The sequence below is a fragment of the Eleutherodactylus coqui genome, chromosome 8, assembly GCF_035609145.1.
Source record: "Eleutherodactylus coqui strain aEleCoq1 chromosome 8, aEleCoq1.hap1, whole genome shotgun sequence".
Lineage (NCBI taxonomy): Eukaryota > Metazoa > Chordata > Amphibia > Anura > Eleutherodactylidae > Eleutherodactylus > Eleutherodactylus coqui.
Window position 1 is genome coordinate 89,308,973 of NC_089844.1, and position 14,927 is coordinate 89,323,899.

At 42.0% G+C, this 14,927-nt stretch overlaps 1 protein-coding gene across 3 annotated transcripts in view; it reads right to left on the minus strand.

Moving 5' to 3' along the window:
• Window positions 1-14,927, minus strand: part of GPD2 (glycerol-3-phosphate dehydrogenase 2) — a 164,386-nt gene that overhangs the window by 27,306 nt on the left and 122,153 nt on the right. For all 3 annotated transcript variants that reach the window (XM_066576005.1, XM_066576006.1, XM_066576007.1), the window contains exon 13: window positions 8,746-8,904. In XM_066576005.1, the coding sequence (XP_066432102.1) occupies window positions 8,746-8,904 (159 nt within the window). The remainder of the gene's footprint in view (window positions 1-8,745; window positions 8,905-14,927) is intronic.

A 14,927-nucleotide genomic window follows, 5' to 3' on the forward strand; every position in this document is an offset into this window, starting at 1 on the left:
GTTCAAAAAAGGTCTCTTTCTGTGTTGAGAAAAACAATTTGTCATAATCAGAGCACTGATCTGGATTTTGCATGAGAAATGTGAGGATGGAGAAGGGCAATATGTGCAGAGAGATGGAATACCAATTAATCCCCTGCTCCTACGTGGCCTTAAATATGAAGGTCTTTATCTTCCATTAACTGGCCATCTCCGTATGAGTTTCCTTTATCTTACACATGACAGAGGAGCCTCAAAGGGTCATGTGATCAGTACCCCATTATTCACAAATATCTACAATCACGTCTTGTCTTGGGTGATGGTTATAGTAAAGGGCAATGAGACCCAGACATGATCATTCTTTATTCAAAACGCACGAAAGTAAGATAGCGTCCAGCTTTATCCTGATTCTAGATGCCAACATTCTTATAAAACAAATGATGGAAATTCGCCCCCCTCCCCGCCCAATCCCATCCACCATGTTCAAAGCAAACGTTACATGATTCTGTGACACTAATTGACATGTACTAGTGCTGCTGAAATGGGAAAATCCATTGGTTATGGGTTTTCTGGCATTAATTGTGTCCACATTGTACGGCACCATGTATGGATAACAGAAGCTGAAAGATAGGATTGCGCACACTTCTTGAATTTACCGAGAACTTGTGGATGCTTTATTACTCATGTTTCAGATGTTCACAGTATATTCCAGCAATGTTTCGGGCAATACAGCCTGCATCAAGCAGTGAGATAATAGAATTAGGCACTAAATAGTTGGAATTGGAGGCTACTGAAGGAAACTGAAAAAAGTGTGCCGAAATACAGGTCAGACCAACCTAAAAGGTCTGTTCGCACATAGTGGAAATGCTGCAGATTTTCAATAGTGGAAAATTCTGTGGCAAAATCCATAGAATTTCTCCAAAAGACACACCGGTGTTGAGTTTGACTAGAAATCAGCCATGTGTTTTGCGGAAATGCTGTGAATTTTGCCGTTAATTTTCTGCTTCGCACAATCTGCAGCATTTCCACCATGTGTGAACATATCCATAAAGTTTTTTTGATACAGGATCATCTTTTACTCGCCTGCCCCCTGCTCGCCTGTCAGATCTCATGCTCTTCCATACTGTCAGGATAGGTCTAACCTGCATTTCTACATACTCTCAAACTCACTGCACTCTCTATCAGTGGCCTCTGGTAGTCTCCAATAGAAGGCCCTCTGGGAACTGCAAGTCATCTATTTAGCGCCGGATTTCGATGTTATCTCCCTGCTCGATAAAGGGATGTATTGGCCAAAACGTTGCTTGAATGTACTGTGAACATCTGATACATCTGTAATAAAGCATCCACAAATTCTTTGCATATTCAAGACGTGAGTGCAATCCTATCTTTTACCTTCTGCTACTTTTCAAGGTTGCAAAGGTGTGACCTTAGGACTTTTCACCATGCCAATATCCATTGGGGTTGTGCTGCCAGTTGTACTAAATTTGTTAACTATGCATGGGTAAATGTCATGTTAATTATGGGCTGTGCTTTTCACATAAGGTTTAGGGTAGCGTTGCTTGAAGATCCAAAAATGAAACTGACTAAATGGAATCCAATGTAAACCTGACAGCCATGGACTTTTAAAGGAGCCATCCAGGATGAGAAAAAAAATCTGCTCCCTCCATCCCAAAACAGTGTCATTGTTGTCCAAGAGCTGTGTCTGGTATTGCAGTTTATCCCCATTACAGCAAATCGGAGTGAGGAGTCTAATATAGGAGAAAAAGACAACTTGATTTGCCTAATTTACTACTGAAGGATGGAATAGAAAACCTTTCCACTTGGCTAATTTGGCTAACTGTTGGCCACTTTAGCACCTAGGCCAACATTTTCCAAATGAGCTTCACGAGAACTCTGTTGTTGATGGAGTCTGCTTTGTCTATACCCACATTGAAGAAAATCATCTGTAGTCCAAAAGTTGTGAACCACTGACCAAGACAAAAAAGCTCTGTTCACATCTTATCAGAGCCTTTCTTTAGTACTTCCTGATGTATACCTTTAACGTTTGCCACACTATATAGGTATACAGTGGCATATGTCACCCACCGAGTTCCATTGTACAAAACAAAGACTGGATGAGTCTGTATAGAGTACGACAAAAAATACTAACTTAGGGCTCTCTAACCTATTTGAAAAAGACATCTTTTTGCCATATGCCCTATCAGTTGGGTTATATGGATACATTCTGCATATACATTGGGAGCTTTCCCAGCGAACATTCCGAATGTAGTGTACAAAGAACTTCCTTTCCTTCTTTTAGAATTACTTAAAGGGATTTGATAACTAAAATAAAAAAAATCTAACAGCAGGGCATGGCATAATTAAAAAAAAAAAACAAGTACACCTGTCTTCAGCCTCCCAGTACTAAGCTTAGCAACTTCTGTGCCCTAGCATGTATGCACGGTGGAAGTCAGGTGACCAATGTGGCTAATTAGAGACTACAGCATCATAGCCCCAAACTCCTGGCATCATGGCACTCATGAACTGAGTGCTGATGCCAAGAGTTCAGACGGTGATTTTGCGACCTCTGATTGACCACAGTGGTCACCTGACATCCGCTGGATGTACATGTCGGGATGCAGTGCCTGTGTCCTGGGGAGCTGAAGACAAGGGAGTATACTCTTCTTTTTATTTTATGTCAGGCCCAGCTGTTAAATTGTTTTTTTTATAGTGACACAACTTTAAGAAGAAAACACCTGAGGCCCACTTTATTCAATGTAGTGATTTGGCTGAGGGTATTCTTATCAAACAATTACCAAACAAAAAGCAAATGTTAAAAGTCAGTTGGGTACATAGAAGAGAGGAAGCCCAATAGCAAAGATCAGAATAGGCAGCTGATTAAAGGCACTTGATTTTGGCACCCAAGACATAAGGATCTAGTGTTTGTTTTCCCTTCCACTCACTTTCCATGACCTTTAACTCATTAGTGATGGCCCTATAGTGTTTTAACGTCCTGCTGTTGCAGGACGTGTTTGGAGGGAGATAGCGGCGCTATCTCCCCCCATACAGCGTGGGCGTCAGCTGTTTATTACAGCTGGCACCCGCGGGCTATAGCCGCGATCGGCCGTTCGCGGCTATTAACCCTTTAAATGCCACTGTCAATTCTGACGTCCCGTACGCCCCCCCAGCGGTGAGATCGGGGAAGCCGTGCACGTGTCATGGCAGCTGGGGGCTTTCTGAAAGGTCCCAGGGCTGCTTTAGCAGACTGCCTATCAAGCCATCTCGTGGGGTGGCTTGATAGACTGCCTGTCAAAAAATAGTATGACGTAATGCTATAGCATTATATCATACTGCAGGAGCGATCAAAGCATCGTTCGTTGTAGTACTCTAGGAGGACTAAAAGAGAGTGTAAAAATAAGATCAATAAAGTTTTAGTGATTATTAAAAAAAAAAGTAATAAAAGTTCACCCCCCCCTTTGCCATATTTGCAATAAAAAAATCTAAATAATAAACCAAAAATACGTTTTTGATATCACTGCGTCCGTAAAAGTCCGATCTATCAAAGTAATGTATTACTTACCCCGCATGGTGAATGTGGTCTGAAAAAAAAATAAAGAACGCCCGAAATGCACTCTTTTGGTCACCCTATCTCCGAGAAATAATGTAATAAAAAGCGATCAAAAAGTCAATTGTATGCAAAAAATGGAACCAGCGGAAACGACAGGATGTACCGCACAAAATGAGCCCTGACTCAACTATGTCGACAGAAAAATAAAAGTTATTGTGCGCAGAAAATGGACACAGAAAATAATTTAAAAAAATTAAATATCTAAATACAAGTAGTACAGCAAAAAAAAAACTATATAAGTTTGGTATCGTAGTAATCGTACTGACCCATAGAATAAAGTTATCAGGTCATTTTTGTTGCAGTATGTGCGCTGTAGAAACAAGACACTGAAAGATGGCGGAATGTCATTTTTCTTTCCATTTCTCTCCGCTTAGAATTTTTTAAAGGTTTTTCAGTACATTATATGTTACATTAAATAGCACCTTTGAAAAATACAACTTGTCCCGCAAAAAACAAGCCCTCATACAGCGACGTCGATGAATAAATAAAGGAGCCACGATTTTTTAAAGGGGAGGAGGAAAAAACGAAAATGGAAAAAAGCAAAAAAGCTCTGTCACTAAGGGGTTTAGACAATTGCCAACCCCCTTGATTTCAAGCAATTGAGCACTTCTGGAGAATAAAGTCCTGCCCTGGTTCCAGACCCCCAGTACAAAAGGGAATGAAACCAAGCATTGCTGGGGCCCCTTTCTCCATAAGCCCCTGAGGGCCGCATTGTCTGCCTCTCTAGTATGTATGCCCTTGCTGAGAGATCTAGTTTATTGCCCCTATAGAAAATAATTTTAAAAAATGGGTGACATTGGAATACGGCACTGTTGCCAATGTCATAAAAAAAATTTGTCTTGCCCTACAGACAACATCTGAACACTTGCTGACCTCGGGTAGAATGTTTAATGGTAACACATTGAAGGCAAGTGGATCTAGCAATTATATGACATCTTCATGTTTAGGAGTTAGCACATGTTCACAGGCTAGTGGTCATCCTGGATAGGATGTTTCCTGAAACTACTTGGTCTGGAACAGTCCTTACACCCTTAGAGATTCAACCAATAATGATTTCAAAAGCAGAACTAGGATGTATGAGACTATATTGTATGTGTAAAGGGTGCAGGTTGTGTGGTGGCCTATCCTGCTATGGAGTTACACATACAAGAGGTACTTCTCAGAGGGCCACGGGGATATAACCTGATACCAAAGTATCCTAGTGGCTTGGCAGTCTGCTCTATCTACTGGTGCTGCACTATCCTATCAAAAGTAATTGGACACCTGACCAAAAATCTAAAGTATTTCTTTACATATGATAATTCTTAGTGGGGGCTCCTTTGGCCCTAATGACATCAAAAATTCTCTGTGGCATGCTTCCTACTAATGTCTGATACACTTCAGCTCGTATTTCCCTCCTTTCATCCTGCAAATGTCTGTTGGGTTGTCTTAAAGAAGATGCATCGGCCTATCTACAATGGTGCAAGGAGCACTGTCATTAGACAGTTGAACAATGGAAGAACATTCTATTGAGTGACGAATCATGCTACTTTATCTTACAATCAGATGGAGGTACTTGGGTGAAAAGGAGCCTGGGGAAATCCTTTTGCCTGAGTGTGTTGTGCCAAGACTTAAAGGGAACTATCAAGTTTTTACAAGGCAATCCACTGTAAACTTTTAACAGAGCTGCTAATTAGATTTTCTTAACACTACCACGTTTCCCCTGAAAATAAGCCCTTCCCTGATTTTTGTGGGGGCTTGAAATATAAGTCCTACCCCCAAAATAAGCTCTAGCTACACTACATGAAGAAAAAAAAGTACTACTTACCTAGCAGGCGCCGCCCAGGTCCCTCCAGCTGTTCCCCGCAGTTCTCAGGCTTCTGTGCAGTTCTCAGCGCTGACAAAGCATCGCTTGCCGGTAATGGGATTTGAAAACCTCGCCTCCAGCAAGCAATTACTCTGATTGGTTCTTGAGCGACGAAGCTCAGCCAATCACCGCGGTGCTCGATTAACCAATCACAGCCCTTCAATTCACACTGAAGCCTGCTGGAACTCTGGACACCAGCAGGAGGGACCTGGCCGGCGCCTGTTAGGTAAGTATGATAAGACACCCCCCAAAAATAAGACCCTGTGCCTTTTTTGGGGAAAAAAATATTATAAGACAGGGTCTTATACACAGTATTTGGTTTTGTAAAATGCGCCTGGTACCTTTACAACCTTTTTTTGAAGTTTTATTGCGCTGTATTCTGTTGAGCTTACGGGTGAATGCACACAGGCAGATCTGAATTGTGGAATCCGAATCCGACTGCCTCCGAATTCCAATGCAAATACCGCCCATAGCATGCAATGCAAAAATGATTCTTCAGGCACACGAGCGGAAACCAATTGCGGTTTCCACTCATGGATGAAAAATCGCAGCACACTGCCCTAATGAAAAATGGTTAGCCATAAGCATCAATTCATACCAGTATTTGCGAGATTTGCAAAAATCTTGTCCACTCGCTGCAGAGAAGCCGTTCTGGTCAAGCCGTGCTGAAACTGACATGCCGCGCAGAATTCAAAACCGCAGCATTTCAATTTTATTGCCGTCTCCGCTGCAGCCATCTGTCCTCTCTATGGGTAGAAATGGCTGCAGCCAAATCCAAGCGGCGAAGCCGCTTCAAAACCCATGCTGAATGGTGCGAGTTGTGAAGCTGCATTTCTGTTGCGGAAAACTCACAGAATTTCTGTGCCGTTTCAATGCGGTCTTTCCACAAGATTTTTGCAGGATTTCTGCCCTGTGTGAACCTAGCCTAAGAACCAAATTTTCTTTGGAGACTAGGCAGCGATCTATGATATAATTGAGAGCTATTAACATACCAGCATCAAGTCAATGGAAGTCATCCGACCCATGGCCCGTCTGCAGCTGCGGATTCCGACGGAAAAGCAGGAGTTTACAAAGATAAAATCTGTACTGCGCATGACTGACGGCAAGTCATGCAGACCATCCGCAGTACAGAAAAGAGCAAGAAAATACAGGTACAGGAGGAGGCCGGCTAGATACAGGGTTGGATTCCGCTGTGTGCTCCTGCGTGTGGAATCCGACCCACCCGTGTGTATGTGGCCTAAGAGACTATACAGAAGAGAGTCCGATTTCTTTCCTTCAGTGCCATGCCAGGCTTGCCTCTTGATTGGCAAATAAGAAAGATGGAACAATACCTCTGCTGCACCACCTATTGGATGGCAGCATTTCTGTGAATCGATGTCAGACGCTTTAAACAAGTCTTTAAAACAATGATTGGGAACTGAAAACCAAGCCAGAAACCATACACAGACGGCTGTTTCTGGGTTTTGCCCCTCATTAGTGTGCAGTAGGATCTTGGCTTAGCTAGTGAGAGGCCTGTGACGCGAGTCAGGAAGGGTATCATCACTCCTTAAGGAGATACCTAGAAGGAGTGTGGGGACACCTAGGAGGTGAGTGAGGAGTCTCATAGGCCTCTCACTATCCAAGCCAGGTACCTGCTGCACACTAATGAGGGGCAAACACTCAGAAGCTTCTTTGCTGCAATCCTGCACAGGCGCCACTGCAAACCCTGCCCACGCCTTTAAGCTCTCCTTCATTAGCTGTAACTTCACCCGTGAACTGCGCATGCGCCTTGAGGATAGTTACCCCCACAGCCTCCGAGGTCAGATGACTGTGGGTGTAACGGAGCCTCAAGGTGCATGCATGGTATGCCTCTGAAGTCTCAGCAAGTAATGGAGAACTGAGCTGCACAGGAGCGGGCAGGATTTTCCATGGCGCATGCAAAGATTTATAGCGAGGAAGAGAAATCAGTATGCATGCCAATCAAGAACAGAGCGTGCCTTGGGAAAAATCTGACTCTCTTCTATTCCTTTTAATACAGCGCTGGAAACCTCAAAAGCAGATTGTAAGGGTGCTGGGGCACGTATCGCAAAACTAATTAGTAATAAGGAAATCTCATTAGCAGCTCTGTTAAAGGTTTGTCATAGATTGCATTGTAAAAACTTAAAGACAGATTCCCTTTAAATACGGCGGAGGTTCAGTTATGGTCTGGGGATGTTACATGGCATGGTCTCGGTCCTTTGGTTGAAGTGGCAAGAACCATGAGCATGGCGGTGTACCCTGACATCCTAGACAATAATGTGCTGCCGACAATGTGGCAATACTTTGGGAATGGTCAAAATTACCTCCCACAAAACAATGCGCCTTGTCACAAAACTAGCGATGTTTTAAATTGGTTTGCGAATATGGATGTTCCACAATTCTACCGGCTGCACTGAGTCCCAACCTGAACCCTACTGAATATCTCTGGGATGAACTGGAATGCCGGGTCAGAAAATATTGTCTTTTGGGAAAATTCGCCAGAATGAGTGGATGGAAAAACCAGCTGAAGTGTATCAGATATAGGCGGAGAGTATGCCATGGAGAGTATCAGATGTCATTAGGGCCAAAGGAGCCCCACTAAGGATTATCATCTGGAAATAAATACTACTTTTGCTTCTTTTGATTGCTTCTGGTAGGATAGTCAGATATTGTCATGGTGTTGGATGCCATGTGGTCTTAAACTCTACATTAGAGTCCGGTTCCGCTTGACTGTAGCTGCTGTAAAACCTTGTTCATATTTTAAAAATGCTCCTCGGTAATAGACAATTATTTGGGTATGTGAACCATGTCTTTTCTCCTTATGTTATGTGCATGTAAGTGTATATATGTACTTTACTCTTTTTTTCATACTTAATTCCTCTTCAAGCCTAGTTAAACTGACTCATTTGATTCCTAATTTGGATATTCGGCTTGACAGATAATAATGCTCCAAGCACAAGGACTAATTCTTTGGGGTTTAATAGCACTTGTGCCCCTGCAGTGTTCCTTGTATCACTGAAGCAACATTAGCATTAGACTCCTTGTGGCAGTCTGAAGATTCTCGGATCTGTCTGCGGATGCTATATCATTATTAACAGTAAGCAAGGCAGGAACTTTTCATTCTCAACAAGTATAGAAACTGCTCTTGGACACTGTGTCTTATTCAGTCTATGACTGTCACCATTTAACGTTATAAAGATGATTAAAGTGGTTATAAAAAGTTTCCCACTCTGCCAACAGCGCCACCCTTGTGTTTAGGTTGTGTCTGTTACCGCAGCTCAGCCCCATTCAACCCCTTAAGTTTGCTAAAGTGACATACCTTTTTCTTTTGGTCCTTCCAGTTCAATTCTTTGCCCATGATGTCTACAATTCGGGGCAAGGCCTCTTCAGCAGCTTGAACATTCAGGAACGCAAGGCGTGTTCGTCGAGAAATGATGTCTACAGCCGTGCAAGCATATTCCCTCAAAGCATATTTTACCTATGACAGCAAGGACAGTTAAACATAAAACTTCACCATTTGAATTTTTGCAAGATCAGAAGCAAAAGATTACTTAAGGATGCATTCACACGTGGTAGATTTTGATACAGATCCGCACCATTTGGTGTGGACTTTGATGTGGATCCAGATTTTACACTTCCAATTGAAGGGGTGAAGTCTGCTCCAAATGTTGACGTTTTTTTTTTTCATGTGGCTTTTCTGCTGCAGAAAATCCGCATCAATTCCGTCATGCGTGAACATACCCATGAGGTCCTTTTACATTAATCAGTCATTGGCCAACATGCCCCAATGAAAAGCACCAATCACTGAGATCAGTGCTCATTTGCTTGGCCTTTCCCACAGGCTGATTCAGACTCTGTGTGGAAACAAACACTCATTGATACAATTGCTCATCCTCAAAGAGTATCATCATTGTTGGCAGCACATACCCTGTTCAAACTGAGAGATGTGCCGCTAATAACAATTATCATTTGTGCTACATAAAAAATGCAATCACCCAACGAATTAGCATTTTCTTGTTCATCTCAAGTGGTGACACATCTCAGGTGGGCCAATTATTGGGCAATCGAACACTCAAGTCAACTTTTGTCTGTTCTTTCTTCTGTTCTCCTGCCTTATCGGTAAGTAATAGCAGACACATGGCCCTTGTTCTCATCATCAATGAGGGTTCCAGAGGTTGGACCAAATGTTGTGATGAATGAGAATTCAATGTATTACCAAGAATGGTTAGGTCCGGTGATGATCATGGTCGCGTCTCCTAGCAAAAGGTCAATAGTCCAAGTAACAATAGCCTACGATACTAAATTCTTCGTAGGAGGAGCTTCAAGCGTCATTGGATTGTCTTCTTTCCCAGTTGCGCTTCCTGCCATCACTTTTAGGGTATGTTCACAAGAATCGAATACTTTACATATTTTGAGGCATGGATTTGCATGCAGAACATATGCAGTATATTATAGTAGTAGAAGAGTAGATGGGATTTACAGAAATCTTATACACACACTGCATAAATAGTCAGTAGTAAATTGACCTGTGATGTGGATTTTGAATCTACGGCTTATTAACTTATGCGGCAGAATGGTCGCAGATTTGTTGCAGACCTTCCTCACCGAGTTCAATGGGAAAGTCAAAATTGGCACCAAATCCAAATGGTTGCAGATTTTGGTGTGGATTATTCGCGTCTCTGCAACAAAATCTGTAGGTTGGGATGATTGGTAAAATAAAACAAAACAAAAAAAAGCAGAAAAATAAATAATAATAAAAAATATTTTACTCGCCTTCACCATCTTCTCTCAACCCTGTACAGAGGGCTGTTAGCTCCCCCCGTTGGTCTCTGCTTTCTGGACTCTAGTGAGGATGGGTCACGTCGGTTGGCAGAAAAGACCGCGGCAAATTTACCAAGTGTGAACATACACTTAAAGGGAGTTGTCAACTTCTATGAACCCCATTAGCTAAACTTATAGGAAGCACGGAAGCTGAAACGCTGAGTCCGGGGGTTTTGTTTTATATTTACCTGTTGTTCCCCCCACTGTGCACTGTCAAATCTGCTGCTGTATGCACCTGGCGGGCTATTTGTATGCATGCCTGAAATGAGTGGAATAGTCCGATCCGCAGCAATTGACAGCACGCAGCAAGGAAACGGCAGGGAAGGTAAATATAATAGATCTGTCGACTCAGCGTTTCAGCTCCTATAAGACTAAGTTTAGCTAGCGGGGCTCACAGACTCCCTGTAAAAATGCAAATCTACTATTTTGTTTTTTTGAGGGTTGGAAGGGTGCATGGTGCAGTAAAAATTAAATGTTAACTTCATTCTAAGGATCAGTACCATTATGACAATACTGTGTTTATAGACTTTTTAATGTTTTACTACTTAGAAAAAATTTAAACCGTCTTTTTTTTTTTTTTTTTTTTTTTTTAAGAAATATGCCATTTGTCATCATATGCTGAGCACCACAGCTTTTTATCTTTTCATCGCTGGCGGTGAATGAGGGCTCATTTTTTTGTGGGGCGAACTATAGTCTTTATTGCTAACATTTTTGGGTACACACAACTTTTTGATCACTTTTATTCTATTTTATTTGCAATATTTTTCCATTTTTAAAACTATTATTTCACTAACATTCTACATTACTTTTTAGGCTCCCTTGGGAACCTGGACTTGGGTTGGATTGCTTCTACAATACTTCAGTTTTACAGTATATTGTATTTTTCAAGTTCACGTATTAAACCCTGCCATAGACATGCCTTAATAAGGCAACCATTGGCACCCTATAATCACATCACAAGGTTGGGTGGTGATTCAGGAGGGGTCTGCACATGTAAGCTAACTCCGACGACAGCTGTTTGGAGCAGGTGTCAGCTGTCAAAAACAGCCAGCACTCACTGGGTATGTAACGGGTTTTGCTCCTGAGCAAGCTTCATACTCCGTCTGCATTTCTGTGATGAACACGTACGCCACCGAGGGGAAAGGGGTTAAGCTTTAGATGGAAGACATGGCCACGATCATCATTGAAGTTACCCTCTTTTAGCACAAAATTAACTTTGTTAACTGTAAGGAGACCGTAGCTCTATAGATTATGGAACTGCTAAAAAAATCAAATGCCACAATAGATGTAGCTCACCACCGATGAGTAAAAATTCAATAATCCACCACAAGGGGAGCTATAACTTGTAGCATAAATACTCACATGGAAAAAAATTGTTTACAAACACAGGACATAAAACAAGCAAGCAACAAACAGAAACAGTCATCATTTTCTATAACAGCCAATCAGATTCTAGTCTTGCATTGTTGCAATAGTGTAAAAAAAAAAAGAATTAATCCAATCGGTTGACAAAGATGACCCCACCACTGTGTTTTCTTTGTCCTACTTCCCATTATTTCCCCCCACACTCAGTATAAACTGAAGAAAAGATCTATAAAATGTTAGTAAGGTCACTCATTTTAAAGAGTCTTCTCTAATGAAATGCATGACAGTGGCAGACATGCCAACATGACCCATTTCAGGGAGAAAACATTTTTCTGGTGTGACATTTCCCAATTACTTTGTGACTGAATTAACGTGGATTCGACTAATGAAGTGAAGTAGATAAATAAATTTTATATGACCTAATTAACTGATCCCAGTGAAGGAATATGTGGGAAATAGTCATCCAGACAAATGTCTCCCTCATGAAATGGTCATATTGTCATGTCTCTAGCGAGGGAAATTAATGCACGCCAAAATATGAGACTCGAGTCAGATAAACAGCTTCAGGAGCGAAAGACCGGACCGGAGGACTTTAAAGGGACCTGTCATTAATATCGCAGGCTTTAATGCAACCTAAAGTCTAGCACTATTAATGCGTTTGTGGGTCTGAAGTTTAGGGTGAAGAGAGAACGGATACACTAAGAAAGTATATCTTCCTGTGATCTGTTGATTAGGACACTTTTACACGTAGCGATCATTGCTGGATTGCGGGAATCTGAATGATAATCGTTTAGTGTAAATGCTGCAAGCCACTAAATGATGAATGATAGTTCATTTGCTTAGCATTCGTCGTTCAATTTCAGCAGGCATACAAATCAAAGGATGATCGGCCCGGGTAAACAGGCAGTTGGTAGTCTATAAACGATGACCTGTTTTCTGTGAATGGAGGTGGGTGGCCCGAGCAATCTCCAGCATCCTCCACCTTTAATCACTGAGCTGGAACATGTAAAAAGGTCCTTAACCACATGGTACAGACCACAAACAAAGCCTATAATGAAGTCTGATCCCACTAAGGGCCTTTTACATGGACCAACAAGTGGCCAAATGGATTTTAGAATGCTTATTTGTTTGCTGATCACATTCCCATATGCAGGTTGAAAAATAATTGTTTGGCAGCAGCACCTCTCCCCGTCTCAACAGGGAATGTGCTGCCATCAAGATGCAAACGGAATGGGGCCCAATAATTGAAAAAAACAATTGTTCATCTCTACACCGTTTGAACTGGCCAGTGTAAAATACCCTTTAAACCACTCAACTTGGTATATCATTGCACATTGGGTAGGAAATCTGTCTGTGTAAAAGGATCGAGGAGTTGTCCTACTTCTAGCCGTTTTGTTGTAGGAAACACAGTTCTGTACACTGTGCAGTGGCCCGGGCTGGTACTGCAGTTTAAGTCCCCTTCACTTCAATAGGACTCAGCCTGCAGTACCAACCCAGGCCACTGCACAATGTACAGTGCTATCGTCTTCCTGCAGCAAAATATCCAGAAGTGGGAGAACGCCTTTAATATTCTCCATTTGCCCTCTCTCAGTTGTCGGTAGATTAGGAAGAAGCAAAGGCCAAATAGTAACATATGACTGCAGAATCAGACAACACAAAGGGGTTGTTTGTAGTCTGTAACCATAGAGCCACATACATCTGCATAGGAATTGCATGCATAAAATGGTAGTGTATTTAAAATCAAAAATATGTGGAAAGATGAAAAAATCTTTCTCCAGCTTCGGTTAAAAAAAAAATGATAACGTTTATTTCAACATGATTGAAAACCTTGGGGTGCACAAACTAGGTAAAAAAATCCTCTGCATTCTGACCCATATTTAGCTCTGACTCATAGCTTGCTATTGCTATAAATAAGAGCTAACTATAGCTCGAAACATGTAGGATTCTTTTTTTCCTGGGTTGTTCCCCCCAAGTGTTTTAATCATGTTACAATAAACTTTGTCATTTTTGTCTGAAGCTGGAGAAACATTTTTTCAAGTTACTTTGCCCAAGAACCAGCTCGCTGACTTTTTTACTCAGTCCTTTATTTGGTGGATTTCCAGGGCTAATTACTTCTACCAGGAGATGGTAAGCTGATGTTGGCTTGCTGGACTTTAATTTGTATGTGAAAAGATGCTTCATTGTGTTACTGCAGCAATAAAAAAATGATTGCAAAAATGGTTGTATCGGCTAAAGCAAATGACCAGGCCATTTACGGGATGTTCATTCTGGGCCTCCTATAATATAAACCTACAACTGAACAATAATGATAATATTAACCGTAGACTAGCCTCCGTTTCCAATGGCTCCTGTTTTCTGTGGCCTCTTCAGAATGGACTAGGTGAGCAGATGTTAGTGACGGACATCGTAATCCTTGCCAAACCGTGGTATTCAGTTAGACTGTGAGTATGGTTAATATAAATTAGAATACAAGGAGTATTCTAAGAAGTATTGAGGGTGTTCCTTATTGAAAGGGAAGGATATTTAAAATGTGTCACTGTAAGGGAGATGCAAGAACTTGTAATCACCATCTCACTCCTAGAGCTTACAAAATTGACTGGGGGAATGTGATAAGCTGTGTATCAAGAGAAAGGGAGTGTGGTCAGTTCGGCAGCTGATGAACCAGGGTGCCTCTTCTTGACCACATGACTCTTCTCTTCTCATTTGCATATGGTGCTGGATCACTAATTGCAGAAGTACATTGACTCATAAGGAAAAGAGAGCATTATAAGTGTGTCAGGATTAGTGGGCATGGATTCACTGAACCACGGACTGGTTTGGCATTGGGTGAAATCTTTAGGCAACATTTGAGGTACCCGGGTCTTTATGCTTTAACCCCACGAGTTGGGATGTGGGCTTCACTGTGTGGTACCCGAGCCACAACTCAGGAAGGCCTAGGTGTGGTACCTAGGGGTGTGAACAGGAGCGTAATCAGATAGTCCGGGTTGGGGTAGTTGCCATACTTTCGCACAAGAAACAGAGAATACATTCAGTTCGAAATTCAGGCCATAGGTTAGGACAGGCAGCGGACGGAAGCACAGTCAATCTAACAAGCTGGAATCAGGTATGAAGACAGGAAAGTAAATCAGGAAATAACCAAATGTCAGGAAACCAGGGAGGCAGACCAAACTTAAATGCACACTTTGATCTGACAGACCGAAAGGACCTTAATAGTTAGGCACTCTCTACAGGGAAAGGATGACTAATTTAAACATGAATGATTGGAGGGGAAGGTATTTCATGGATGAGCGGTGGCCCTTTAGGAATGTGCCCTCC